Genomic DNA, 14,481 nt, shown 5'->3' with positions numbered 1-14,481 from the left:
GCAGGCCGAGGCAGGGAGGAAGTCACAAAAGCAGCCAAATCTGGGAGCTGGACAGGGCACAGATTGGATTTGTCTTCAGTGTGGAAGAGATTGTCACTCTCAAATTGGCCTTCTCAGCCACACTAGATGCTGTTCCAAGTCCTCTGTTCAGAGCACGTTACCCTAGTCTCTCGAGACTGAAGGATGCCTAACCTAACTAAACACCTCTGTGGTATATATGTACACGTGTGTATGTACACGTCTGTATGCATGTGTGTATCTATATTGGTGGGAGGGTCTGAGGGTGTCTGACAAGAGGCAGAAGGGCGGCGAGCTCTCCCACAGCAGGCACCGTGGTTTTATTTTTGGTCTTTCCCTGATTTGAACTGTTGACCCCTTCGCCTTTCTCCTCCACGGGACAAATTTTAAAAAACCAGAAATAAATCCACTTTGACTTCCCTGGCGGGTTCGGAAGGTGCTAAAGAGTCCGCCTGGCCTGTGACAGCCGGCACTGCCTGCCCCCGTTCCCCCCCCCCACAGGTCCCATACTGATCTTTTCCCCCCAGCCCACCCGTCCTACTGGGAAACACTGGTGAAATCCGACCTGGGAATCATCAGCGCCAGCCCAGTTTGCTAAAGGGGGGGAGACACTCCACCGGCTGGCCATCTGCCTCTCTTTCGGGCAGGCCTTCCTTACAGGGTCGTTGCTGAGCCAGTGGCAGCGGCAAAACTCAACCCGTGGCTTCTTCCCCATGAAACTTTTCTCGCCTGCCTTTGATGAATTGTAATGTGGAAATGGCTTCTCCTGACAGGTTTGGGAGGGGTTTTTGGTTTGTTTTTTTATAATCCAGAGTGCTCCTGAGCATGTGAAGAGTGTTTCCCAATAGGCAGGCTGTTTTTCAACATTCTGGGCACACTCAGCCATTCCCATCAGGTCTACAGGGCGGGTCAGAAACTCAACACAAAACAGAAATTTGTATTTTTTTTATTCCATAAAAAAAGAAGCAGCCATCTTGTTGACCTATTGAAAGAGATCGGAGGCCACATTTATAAGTTATAACCACAGCATTTATTAATACGCATTAAAAAATTATTTTAAAAAAAGTGACACTCAACTTTTTAAAAAAAACACACAAGAGGAAAAACTCTTTAAAACAGCACAACGATTATGTACAAAAACGAACATTGGAGTAGATGGAGTCAATATGACTTAAAAAGCAGAGGATAAAACGGAATAACAAGGTGAAGAGGATGAGTGTGGAAGTTAGGCTTGCATGTGATGAGCTCTGGTGGCCATCCCAGTCCATCCGGTACCATTTTGTGGCAAGGGGACCCCCCTCCCTGCTGTAGGGAAAAGAGGTGCCACAGACCACGTCACCATCCCGAACCGAGCATCATCGCCCTAAGAAATCTCCCCTTCCAGGTGTGTGGAGGTGACTGTACCACATCACAGGGAAGCCTTTTCGAGAGATCTAAACACTCAGCGACGAGAGGCTTTCTGACCTCAAAAAGCAGTTTTGTTGGGGGCGGGGGACCATGGCCACAAATGCTCCCTGAGCCCTGCATCCTGGTGGAACCACTTCTGAAATGGTCCAAACGGTCACATCCTCCATCCCATGATTTCTCTACAGGTCATTTTTAACCTCCAGCAAGTTGACCGGGTGTGTCTCTTTGAAAAAATAAAAAACAGCAATCCGGTCTGGATTTACAGATATGGAAGTCCCTAAAGAAGGGAAATCCAGGCTCGTGTAACACTACCCATCATCCACAGTGGTGTGTGTGTGGAACATGGGACAGCAACCTGGCCAACAAGCACAGAGGTACCCTAGCATCTTCCTCCCTCGGAGGAGATGGTCTCCCTGTCTCTTCGACTCTCTCTACAAGTTCCCAAAATGGCATATTTACACCTAAATTACTTTACACCGTTTTTTGGTGATGCACCATCTTTTTTCTATAATTTTGGTGAAACTCCCCCCCTTTCAGTCATTTCCGTCGGACACCCCCCCCCCCACGCTCAATGCTGAGATCTGTTGTTCCCACGGATCCTTGCGCCATTCCCATCCACGGAGATGCCGGCTGTCTGGGTGTATCCTTCTGCCAACTCAAGGACCACCCCTTTGCTGGGGGGGGGGGGAAACAAGGTGGTCCTTTTATCGAGTGCGATCGGATGCCCAGCAGAGACAGCCTGCTGGAAACCCCCTTCTCAGTCTAACACACACCCCGAAAATAAGAAAACAGACGCCCATTTGCGCCTCCACCGAAAATAAAGCAGGAACTGGAGGGGACCTTTGCGGTGCTTTACGCCCCCTGGCCCAGCTCCACTGGGCGGATCTTCATGACGGTCGACCGCAGGGGGTAGTAGCGTCCCCGCCAGGTTTTCCAAAAAATGCCCTGCTTCCGGTCGTGCCGCTGGCGAGGGATGGAGCGGAAGTACCTCCCGTTGAGGTTGACGTGGCCGCAAGTGCTAAACCACCATCCCCCTGGGGAAAGAGAGAAGACAGCGAGGTCAATTAATGGGAATGAAGAACTCTTCGAGATGCTCCGGATCGGTTGCACTACAACTCCCATCATCCTCAGCATGGGCCACTCACCCGAGAGGTGCTTGGCACAGTTGGCGTCTCCCTTGAGGTCGTGGTCCCGGTCCCGAGTCGAGAACGGCAGCTGGGGGAAGTCCCCCATGGCGTTCTCCAACTCCCCGAGGATGGGGCCCAGGAGGCTGAGAGTGTAAGCCGTCTCTTCCCCACCCAGGCTGAACAAGAACTGGACCGTCTGCGCATTCCCTTCCCAGTCCTGCAGCTCGATCAAGAGGTGGAACCGCCCGTCCCGCATGATCTGGTGGGTTTTCTCCAAGCCCAGCCAGAAATCCCCTGGAGAGGACAAGGAGACAACACCAAGGGTGAAACTGCAGTGGTTAAAACATAGGATTAGCCATCGCACCAAAAAAAATCTATTTTGAGGTCCCTGCTTAGGCATGAAATTCTTCCAGTAAATTTCAGACCGGACTCTTTCTGAGCCTGGCCTGCTTCGCAGGGTTGTTGGGGGGATAAGAATACATACCACTCATATTTCCAAAACCAGTCTTATAAGCTTCCCATAGCTGGTCAAAATCAACGGAGCCGTCCTGGCGCTTCTGAATCACCGTCCAGCCCCCGCCACCTGTCATCAAACAGAGATATTCTTATTTTTCCTCTTTTTTTTCCTTTTAAATGGTGTTTCTTCGGCAATCCCCCCCCCCCGCCAGGTTATGTCACAAAACCAGCTAGCCCTCTGTGAGCCCAGTGGAGATTCAAACCCGGAACCTCCAGGCCGTCAAAAACCACACACACAAGGAGAGGCTTTTAAAAAATACCTGGGGTCGCATCGCACAAGACATCAAACGGCTGGGCCCCCGGGGGCCGGATCCTGACCACCCCGTTGCTTGGCGACCCGTCCAGAAAAAGCTGATGACAGCCAAGAGGGAACCCTGCAGAGGAAAGAAGGAAAAAGTTCCTTTAAAAAAATATTTCAACCCCGGGGCATCACTTATAACATTTTGACATCCTTCTGCAACAGATCTTTATTTATTTTTCATGAGTTACAATGATACCCCCTTCTGTGAGTTCTAGCAGCTGTAAACAGATGTAAAACCATTAGCGTTAGATTAATGGACAGGCCTAATGTTATATTAATGCATCTGCATGTCTAATGCACAGTTATACCTTACAGATCCCCCCTTTTCCTCCTCTCCACCCTTCCCTTCTTTTTTATACTCTCTCTAATTTATCTTTTAAGCTACCCAAAAACCAAACCAAAATCAGAGACGCAGGAACCATAACACTGCTGAAACTGCACCAATGTATACGCCTAACATTTTACAAAGAGGCACAGAGACATTTTCATAAAATATTAGGCATATACATTAGGGTAGGGTAATCACGCGCACACATAACTATCTTGTATTATACCTATTTCACATTTTCTCTCTGTCTCTCCCTATTTTTATCCCTTTCCCTTTGTGGGTGTATGCGTCTGCAATTAAAATTTTAATTTAAGCCAGCTAAATGCAACCAATCTTCCCCGGGTACTCTGGTATTTTAAAAAATAAGAACCAGATAAACAAAGCCAATCTTTTGAAAATAATTGGGTCTCCTTTCTTTTTTCTGCTCCAGATTCAGCTCCAATCAATTCGAATAGGGGAGTTAACCGAAGAGGGTCCCTTTTTAAATCTCGTGGTATTGATTTTCTCCCTTTCCAGATGGGTTGATCAATTTGATTGTATCCGTTATATTCCTGGCCTGCTTTTTCTTCCTCCAAGGATTGAACGACAGAAAAGGTCCAAAGTCAGAAAGAACCAGACGGGCCAGCTAGGGAGGAGAGCAGGTTTAGAAAAGTAAATCATCAATTAAAAAAAAAAACTTATTCAAAGGTGAGCGTGGCCCGGAGAAAACACCAGCTCCGCGTCCTTGTGGCACCTCGGTTTGCCAAGGAAAACAGGACTTTGCCCGAGGTCCACGTGCCGAGTGCCAGCACGCCGGTATTTCAACAGCATGCTCAAGGTCCATTTGAAACCCGTCCGGACGAAGGGGGGCCGAGCCAAAAGGGGCAGGAAGGATGTGGCTGGGGACCCGAGGACTTTACCCTGAAGCTTAAAATATCCAGTCAAAGGAGACGCCGCACATCCACCCACTCAAGGCTCAAACTGGGCTACGGCTCGGTTTCAGGAACCAGACCTCGAAGGAGAAGAGAGGGAGGGGTACCCCCCCAAAAAATATTCAGGCCCATCACCCTATCTGGTTGGGACCGTCCGATTAACACATTTTGATGGCCCAGCCGTCCTAGGTGGCTGTGCTGGGCATTTATCTGAAACTACCTTATACCATTGACTTTAGAATAAGTGTAGCCATTTCCCCTGCACGTTTTTTTAAAAAAACATATATTCGCGCATGTGTGTCTCTTGTGTAGAAATATATACACATATATAGCAATCTATGTATTTCAATATTACAATTTTTCACGATGTAAGCCACCTTAGGTTCTTTCTTATGAGAAAGGCAGGGTAAAAATATTTGAATTCAATAAAAGACCTATTTGTACAGCACAGAGGCAACGGGGTCGACCCAGAAACAATTTCCACATCAAGGGGATCAGATCATCTTCTTCATCCTCATTTCTCCATTGGAAAAGACCTGATGGCCTTATAGGGCCCTTTCCAACGCCATCATTCTACGATCATTGTAAATCGGTTTAATAAAGGTTACCCGCCACCCTGTTCCGTAATGTGGATTTTGCAGGTTTTTTTTTTAATTGGCGTAACCTCTGCGGGATCGTTGAAAGCGCTTGTTGGGAAGGTATTCTAGAAGAAATAAACAATTATTTCCCCCACTCCTCGCTTCTCAGAAGAAAGCTGAACCCTAATTTCAACCTTGCGCCCATCTGTTCAACAGCACAAACGTTTGCCGAGACAAAGAGGAAGAAAAAAAAAATAAAAGCCTTCCCTTCTTCTTTGTGCTAGGTTTGGGATAAATTTAGCTTGGATTTGCCCAGCAGCCGCCAGGCGGGGGAAACTGGAATGATGATGATTCAATGTAAACATGAACTTTCCCCTAGTTTCTGGCTCAAAAGGGGATGGCGTTGTGCTGGTTGCCTGCAGCCCCATCATCTATGCGTCATATGGCCGGCTGCATCTGTTCCGGGCAGGAGGGAGGGAGACGTGACCCCTTTCTCGTACACCAGATCCAGTTACTGAGAAGGGGTTTCTCTTGAGCAACCAGCCAACTTCGCTCAGGTAAAATCTTAGGTCCAAGCTGCTAGTCCTCAAGCCTAGAGGAATGTTTGTGGGGGGTGGGAACCCCAAAAGGCGATCAGATCTTAAGATTTATCAAGCGTGGTGGTGTGTCCACGCAGTGGGGGAATGAGTGAGGAATTCCTCTCCAGCAGCCCGGACACCTCCCTGCGAGGTAGGCCAGTGTCGTCACATATACTGGAATTCGGGAGACAAGGCAGGGACGGCGCCACTCAGCCACGGGCTGTTCTGCGTGAGTGCAGAACCAGCGACTTCTCTAAAATCTCTAGCTAAGCGTTGAAGCATCCTCCAGCCGTCCCCCCATGACTCACCTCTCTGGGAAAGAGAGCATCATTTTGCAAACCGAGCACAATTAAATATTCCAGTTAAAAAGTGGGGGGGGGACTCACCATGACCCCACATTGTCAGGCGTATGCAACAAAACAGACTCCCCGTGGATGCCCTGTTTGGGTTCACACACACACCCAAAAGGCGTGGAAAAGCCACCCGGGATTCCCTCTCACACAAAAGCAGATTTTCCGAGCTCAGGATTTAAATCCACCAAAGGGCCGTGGGGTGAGAATAAATCCTGCCTTTTTTTTTAAAACTAACCTCGACATAAAGACGAAGAAAGGAGGATAATAAAAGTAAGATAAATAAAATGGGCAAGAAAAGCTGATGGCAAGGGTGGCCTGAGTTTAGCGTAAGGGACGACGGTTCTTGAACCCTGTGCCCAGAGGAGCCCAGATTTCCTCCGGATTTTAAGGAAGGATGGAGACCAGAGAGGAGGGGAGCGGCCGTGGTTTGAGATGATTCTCTCTGGCTCCTGCTGGATTTACTGGTTGGAATTTTGCTGCACAGAGGAGGGGGAGAAACCAGTGGGTTTCTTTCTTTTTTTGGAAAACCCCACTCCGAAGGGGGAGCGCTGCCTTTCACCTACTTGGAGAGGGGCCAGAGGGAGGATGCAAGAAAAATCCCACCCCTACAACCTCTCTCGCTCATTCTCAATTTTCTTCCTGGCTGGAAGGCACGCCGCTGTTAACCCTTTCGCTCCTGGAAATGCCCTCCCCGGCCGGCTTCACCTCTGGCACACTTGGCCATGAGCCACGGTTGTGACACACACACACAAACACACACACCCTCCTTGTTCTCCTCCGCGGTTCCTTTGGAGACGTGCGGACACTTTCTGACTTTCGCTACCTGGACCTGCCAGGGATTGAAGGGGGATCCCTTTGTACAGAACCTCCCCTCTGGGGGCTACATCCCCATTCTGAGCTAGGAGATTTTCTTTCCAAATCAAGTGAAGGCGCTAGTCCTCAAGGTCCCCAAACTAAGAACCACGGACGCCACGAGTTCTACCTAGCGAGCAAACCGGCCAGGCCACTTACTCGGAGCCTCTGGGAGCGTGGACCCCGCACCGTGGCTGCGGTTGGCGGCCGAATCGGGGCTCCACCGGACGTCCATTTTCTGCTTGGGGTTTTTCTCCATTTCATTGCCTTTGGCGTACAAAGGAAGCATCATGTTGACCTGAAGGAGGCGGGAGGAAAGGGAGAAAAGGAATTTAATTTTAATTCTATCTTTGTCTCTCATCTTAGGAACATGGCTATGAGGAAATCACTATTCAAAGTGAGTGTCGGGCCTCTGGGCACGTACAAAGTGCCTCAAAGGGACTTACTTTGCTCTGAAGGCTTTTGATCTGCAAGTTCTGTTTGTCCATCCTGTACTGCTGTTGCTTGACTTTCTGGAACAGCTCCTCAATTTTTGAGTTTTGGAGACCCACCAGGTTCTGAAATGAAACAAGTTAAAGCCCTAGCAATTAGCCCTTTAATAACAATAACAATAACAATAACAATAACAATAACAATAACAATAACAATAACAACAACAACAACAACAACAACAACAACAACAATAATAATAATAATAATAATAATAATAATAATAATAATAATAATAATAATAATAATAATAAAAGCAGGGCTGCACCTAAGCTAAAGGGAAAAACCATAGAACAGCGAACTGAGAATCTAAATCAAGTTACGGAGTTGTCTTCCTTAACATCATGAGGGATCCCTCTCCCAGCCCATTCATAGGTGAACCTCAAAGCGTGCAAGATTTTGGTGTTTTTCTAGACTATAACACCCACAATCCCCAGGATTCTGGGAGTTGTCATCCTGACGCCCCCCTCTTCGGCACCCCGTTAACATCAATCAAGGGTGGGCCCAAAGCGGCCCTCCTGAGCCGGCGGTCACTCCCGTCAACCCGGGGCCGCAGCTTGGCCAAGGGTGAGGAAGGATGGCCGTTGTAGTCCAGCTGCAGGGAAACCACACACACCCAGAATCTGGAGGAGAAGGCTGTTCAATTTTCACTTTTTTTTTTGTCTGTCTGGAAAGAAACCACCTACGGGAGATTCCAGCTGTTGGAGGGTGCCAACCAGCAGGCAGCTGAAGGGGGGGCAGGTGGTGTGCGCAGCTGAAAGGCACGTAAGAAACGAATGCCATGGCCCGATGCCGAGAGCGGGCACGTGAAACTCTCCTGAATCTGTTTTTCTCTGTGATGCTGCCTGTTTTTCGATTTCTGTCTGAGCCAAAGTCCAGATTTCCACATTTTTGTGGGTGGGTGGGGGGAGTGAGGCCGTTGCACCCTGCAAAGGCCCCCCTCCCTGCTAAGGTCGGCCTCACATCAATAAATTTAATTAATATTAACTAGTAATGTTGTCAATAAGACACCAAATACAGCAAATACTGGAGGATTGGAGTGGGAGAACAAGCCCACTGGCTGCCTCCTCTAGGGAGCCAGAATAACATCCCTTGCTGCCTGGCTGGGGATAATGGGAATTGTAGTGCAAAACACACACACACACACACACACACACACACACACACACACACACACACACACACCTTCTCCCAAGTGGAAGCAATTAAAGCCTGGGGCTGCCTGCATGGGTGGGGGAGCCTCATCCGCAAAGGGGGCATCTGAGGACGTGCAGAGTGCGGACAGAAGGAGGCCCACCCCTCCTTAAGGGATCAGAAAAATCTTGAGCTATTTGGGACAGGTCAGATCCGCGCATCTACACCCCCTCCCAAAAAAAGTGAAGGGCGCCTCGGGGTGTGTGCAGAGTTCTTTCAACACCACCAAGCCCAGATCGGGGACCTCTGACCCCCCACCCCAAAGACGCCCGCGGGGGTCCCTGAGCGCGTGCAGAGTGCTTCCCCTCCCGCGCGCCTTTAAAGGAGCGCGAGGTGCCCACCCTCCCTGCCCGTCGCCGGGGACGCACCTGCAGCGCAGCCAAGTCCGCCGGGGCTCCGCGGCTGGCGTTCCCGGCTGCGGGTCCCCCGGGGCTGCCGGCCCCGGCCTCCGGCTCCTCGGGCTCGTCCCGGCGGCGCGGGGCGCGGGCGGGCGGCGGGCGCTGCTGCTGCTGCTGCTGTTGCGCCCCGTCGGCGGAGCTCTCCAGGCGGGCCAGGGCGGCCTCGTGGGCGGCCAGGCGGGCGCGCAAGTCGCGCACCTGCCCGCCGGCGCGGTCGACGTGCTCCTTCAGGCCGTGGCCCAGCTGGAGGACGGCGTGCGCCAAGAGGTTCACCTCGTCCCAAGACGCCGCCTTGGCGGAGGAGCCCGAGCCGGCGGCGGAGAGGGCGGAGGGGGGGCCCCGAGCGCGCTCCTTGGGCGGCCGCGCAAGCGACGGGGAGGCGCCGGCGGGGGCGCAGGCGGCGGCCAGGGCCAGCAGCAAGGCGGCGAGGCGCGGCATCCTGTCGTGGCGCTCCTCCGCGGCCAGCCTCGGCGTGCGCAAAACCGAGCTCGCCAAGAGCGCACCGGTTGGAGAGCTGGCGCGCCCGCCGCGGCCCCTTTTATAGGCGCCGCCGGGGGGGGGTGCCGGGGCCGGCCTGGCCGCGCCTCCGCCCCCCCGTCCCTCCCCGACTCACACACACACACACACACACACACACACACACACACACACACACACACACACACACACACACACACACACACACACACACACACACACACACACACACACACACACACACACACACACACACACACACACACACACACACACACACACACACACACACACACACACAAACGCGATGGCTGGCTTGCTTTCTTTGCAGGAAAGAACCCAGAGGAGGGATCCCTGCGCGCACAGAAACCAGCCTCGGGGCTGGGGGGTTGGAAGCAAGAGGAGGAGGAGGAAGATGGGCCCGCGGAGAGCCTGGGTCTGCAGCTTCTCTAGGCTGCCCCCCCCCAAGGAAGCTAAAACCCAGGATCCCCAGCAAAAAAAAAAAAAAAAAATCCCTCGGGCTCAGTAAAGGACACCTGGGGACTTGTGGCACCTAGTTTTCCCGTGGCTTTCATGGATCTCAGTGGCCTGTGCCAGCTCAACCCCTGCAGCCTTTCAGGTGTGGCACCCAAACCCTACCCAAGCCTCTGGTGGCATCTCAGAGGCTTATAATAATAATAATAATCTAAGGATGGCAGAGCTGGAAAGGCATCCCGATGGACCATCCAGTCCAGCCCCTGTGAAGGAGGCTCGGTGGGGGATTCGAAATCCCAACCTTAGACTCCGCAGCCCAGAGGCTTCTATTATATATTTTACACGCCTTGCCTTGGATCAGCGGCCTCCCACGTCCTGGGATACAGAGCACGGGGTCGTCTTGTGAGGCTCGGCAGCCACCTGGGAAACCCCTTGAAAACCAGCTCGTTTATCAGCCTGATTCTCAAGGCCTACTTTGCTGGGTCGTTGTGATCGCTGGGAGGCAAAGCCCACCAAACCAGAGGCCCCCTGTGCTTTTCGGAAGGAGGGGGCCTCGACATAACCGGCCCTTTTGGGAAAGCAAAATAATCCCAGTTTGGGGATAAGCTGAACAAGAGGCAGCAACGTGGGTTCGAAGGAGGAAGGCCGACTTCCCGGAGGACGGCATAAGCGCCTCTTTGTTCTCTGGTTCTTGCAGGGGGGTGGATGTTACACAAGCCATCATCTTCCCTGCCTCTTTTCTGAGGTTACTGTGCAAAAGGTCACCAGCAGCTGCCGCTAACTGGGCGAACTGGAGGCTTGCAGCAGGCGCTGCGCTGGGGTGGGTGGGAGGCTGAGAATATAAGCCTTTGTTTAGATGGGGGGGAGACAGAGAGAGAGAGAGAGAGAAAGGAATAATGTGTATCTGGGTTTTGTGATTGGAAACATGTGCAGCCACAAAACGGCAAGTTTGAACCCGTCAAGCACAAGACGGAAAAATCAGACACTATGTTTTTTTTTCAGAGTTAAAGGAGAATTAAGATAGTCACCAAGCAGGGCAAAATGGAGGCTGATGGTCTTTTGAGTCCTTTTTCGACCCCGGATCGGAGGTATCATGTCAACCGCCCCGAGACCTTAAGAAAGAGGACTCTCAGGGATGGAGCGCAGGGGCCTGTGTGGCCACCCCAGCCAGGAGGGGAGGAGCGCGGACGGGCCGTAAAGGCAGTGGACGGGGCTCTTCGGGTATGACTTCACAACCGCCCTTTGAGGTAGGCCAGGCGGTGAGACAGGGCAACGGAGATTGGGGGAATCTGAACCCGGATCTCCCCTATCGCGGCTCAATTTGTCCTCGGGTTTCGGGAGACAGAAGACGGCCCGGCATTCGCTGGCCAGCTGCTTCTCTGGCCTTGACATCCTCCTCTTTTTTCTTTCCCATCACATCTGGAAAAGCTGTGTGGGAGGCAGATGGGACGCCAAGTCGGGGAAAGGGCAAAGCATCGCGCGGAGGACTGTGTGCACGCAGGAGATATTTCTGGGAGCTGGAAAAAAGCCGAGAAACGTCAGGCCCCGTGGGTCCCACTGGAGACAAGATCCAATCCTCTTCGGCGAACCCCCTCCATCAGGTTGGGGGTGGGTGGGTTTCTTGCCTATTTATTGTTATTTATTTAGCTCCTTCCTGTTCTCTGATGAGCCCCAGATGCCCCCTTCCCTGGATTCTTTTCGCCTGCGACTTTTAGTCGTCACAACAAGCCAGCAAGGTAGGCCAAGCCCAGTGAAAAAAAGAAGAGAGAATGATTGAGATTGAGAACCAAGCAAGGTAGGGAGCTAGGAAGGTTAGAAATAAAGATGCTAAGGAAGAGCGCGATTCATGAGTGGGTGTGAAGTTTGGCACACCTCTGGGCCCGTGGGCCCCACGCCAACGTCCCCGTTGTCTTTCAAGCCAACAAGCACAGAGTGCTGTGTTTTCCTGGCAGGGTGTGGGGTCATCCTGACATGTCAGAGTGCCCCTTGCATTGACCTGGGTCAGATTTCTGGGAAATTGAATTCTTAGATGCAACGGAAACCTCGTGCGTGTTTGTGTGTGTCTTGTGGTCTCATAGGCAGTGTGTCGCAACGGTTAGAGCACTGGTCCTGGGGAATGTTTCGGGAGCACGTGTCATCCCGGAGAACACGGCCAAACTTACAAAAACCCGAAACCTTTCCAAAAGCGATGTTTAAACCACGCCAGGAAAGCCATCAGGGGAGGGAAGCAGAAGGGCATTCTAATCCAAGTGTTTCCATTGTGTATTAATTTGAAATCTATACCTATATATATATTTCCTGATTTATTTTATTTATCTTTTTTAGTGTCAAGGTCGTGACTCGGTGGATTTCTAGAAAGCCCTAAATAGGAGACCGAACGGATGTCGGCAAGCCAGCTCCAAAGAGTTACCGGAGATGGGCTGGAATCAGGTCACTGGGCATTTAGCGTCTGTCAGAGAAAATTGGCTTTTGATGGGAGATTGAAGGCAAAACCCCACCCAGTGGCTGGAATTAGGTGGTGGCAGCCCCTCCCTGCCCCTGTTTTCTCGCAGACAAACCCAAGGGGAATTAATTTCAAGAAAAGCAAGATTATTTATTTTTTAAAAAAATAAATAATCTTGCTTTTCTTAAAATTATTTAAAAAATAAATAAAGCATGCTGGGAAGAAAGCAGGGGTAAAACCATTGCGCTTCAAATTTCCGTCTTCCAGATGGGAGGGACTACAAGTCCCATCATCCCCAGGTGCTCGAGGGGGGGCTTGGGGGAGGATGGAGAAAGCCAGGATGCAGGAGATCTGGGTTCAAATCCCTGCTAAATCTTGGGTGACATTTTTTCCTCTTTTTCCTGAACTACCTCGGAGGTCTGTTGTGAGGGGGGGTGGGGGAAAGGGGAGCCTCTGGCTGGGGATAGTGGGGCTTGTAGTCTGATGTGTCTTGGAAAGTGACAGGTTGAGGGGAGGCTGCAGGGCTGGAGCACTGGGTTTGAATTCCCAGGCAGCCATAAAGGCTGTTTTTCCCCCTGCGACTCTTCCTGCCTTTCTGCCTGCCCTACCTGGCAGCGCCGTCGTGAACACCTATGGTCACGGAGCAGGAGGAATGGCCCGGTCCCTTGATCTCCGAGGGCTTCGCACCCAGGCCTCATCCAGGCTCTTCTTTCAACATTGTCCTGGTCACGTGATTCGCACTCGCTTCTTTGGCCCTGTGGTGGCTTTCCAGCCCACGGGCTCAGCGGCCTGTCAGCCCAAATGATTTCTCTGTTAATTGCTGGGTTAATTAAAGCAGCAGAATGAGAGCAAGCCTCGAATGGCGGCCTTGATCCGGGGTGACACCTGCCAACGCCACGTGGGCCTCACTCAAGGAGGCCGGCCGGGAGCCCTTCGCCTGCTCCTTCCTCAGATCAGGGCTCTCGTTCCCTCCAGCCATTGGCTGGTTTCCAGAAACACCCTCAAAAACCAACCAGGCTCAAACACCCCCCCCCCAAAAAAACCACACCCCCTTGGAAATAAAATTAAAATTTAGCCCCAAATCTCATTTCCATCCCTTAGATCATTTCACTGGCGATGCATCAATTCGGATGTCCAAATCTGAATTATTTTACATTTCTGCCAATGCTCTTTGACCCCCCCCTTCCCAGGCCACCCCCCCGAGAAGCACTGGTACCTTTCGCACCCGAGCCTCATCCCACAGAGACCTCGCCATCCATTTCACCCTGTTCTCTCCCAAACCAAGAATGTTTGGGGAGCTTAATTTAGCTTTTCCTCCCAAGGCTCCAGCCAGTGATAAAACAGCTTGTTTATCCCTCTTTGGGGGCTGCCCTGCTTTCTCCGGGAAACAGAACGGGTAGAACTTTTAAATCTTATTTTGTTCTTGACTTCTCCCCTATTTCCCAGCCCCGGGGTAGAGCATCTTTAATCGAAAAAGATAAGGACGCCCTCTGTATTTTCACCCAGTGTGGGCGATAACCCCATCAATGCGGCTCCTCAAGGCCGGTTGGAAACTCCCTGGGAAAAATCAAAGGATAAATAGCCATTTTTAGGGAGGAAAAACACTCCAGTGCGGAAAAATAGAGGACCCCTGGTTTTGTTTAGAATACAAGATATTTTCCAGCATCTGTTATGGGCCCTTAAGAATAGGAAATATCCTACGGATTTAGGGGTACAGTATTTCGTGCATCAAAGTGGCAGCTTCCAAGGGTCAGTGAGTTCCAGAGGCAAACAGGTCAGGAAAATCTGTGGCTCCATTTTGGGTTCAAATTTAGTAGAGGCACTATTAGGGCACCAAAAACATTGGCTTTCCAGCCCTCAAGGGAGCTGGGCTACCTGAAACGGACCTGGCTCTGCCAGAGTTTGGGAGCCAAGCAGGGCCCGTGAGGCCACAGAGACAGAAACAGGAGGGCATGGAGGACGGCCACGGCGGAGAGGCAGCACCTCGCCCCGGCCCCCCTCACCTTCCCGAGTCCTGATTTTAATGCCAGGTGGCGG

At 51.6% G+C, this 14,481-nt stretch overlaps 1 protein-coding gene and 1 long non-coding RNA gene across 2 annotated transcripts; one reads left to right on the top strand and one right to left on the bottom strand.

The window, feature by feature from the left end:
- Window positions 1–948: 948 nt before the first annotated feature.
- On the bottom strand, window positions 949–9,573 carry ANGPTL4 (angiopoietin like 4). The gene is made up of 7 exons (XM_072978027.2): window positions 9,021–9,573; window positions 7,416–7,526; window positions 7,129–7,267; window positions 3,329–3,442; window positions 3,037–3,135; window positions 2,571–2,846; window positions 949–2,459 (listed from the first exon to the last, which is right to left on the bottom strand). The coding sequence occupies exons 1-7, from the start codon at window positions 9,486–9,488 to the stop codon at window positions 2,278–2,280; spliced, it is 1,389 nt and encodes a 462-aa protein (XP_072834128.2). The 5' UTR covers window positions 9,489–9,573; the 3' UTR covers window positions 949–2,277.
- A 1,267-nt stretch (window positions 9,574–10,840) lies between these two features.
- Window positions 10,841–12,916, top strand: LOC140701679 (uncharacterized). The gene is made up of 3 exons (XR_012080590.2): window positions 10,841–11,248; window positions 11,430–11,609; window positions 12,327–12,916. It is a non-coding gene; the product is annotated as an uncharacterized LOC140701679 (long non-coding RNA).
- Window positions 12,917–14,481: the final 1,565 nt, after the last annotated feature.

The sequence above is a fragment of the Pogona vitticeps genome, chromosome 7 (assembly GCF_051106095.1).
Source record: "Pogona vitticeps strain Pit_001003342236 chromosome 7, PviZW2.1, whole genome shotgun sequence".
Lineage (NCBI taxonomy): Eukaryota > Metazoa > Chordata > Lepidosauria > Squamata > Agamidae > Pogona > Pogona vitticeps.
The sequence above is the reverse complement of the archived record's forward strand: the minus strand, read 5'-3'. Positions and strand labels throughout refer to the sequence as shown.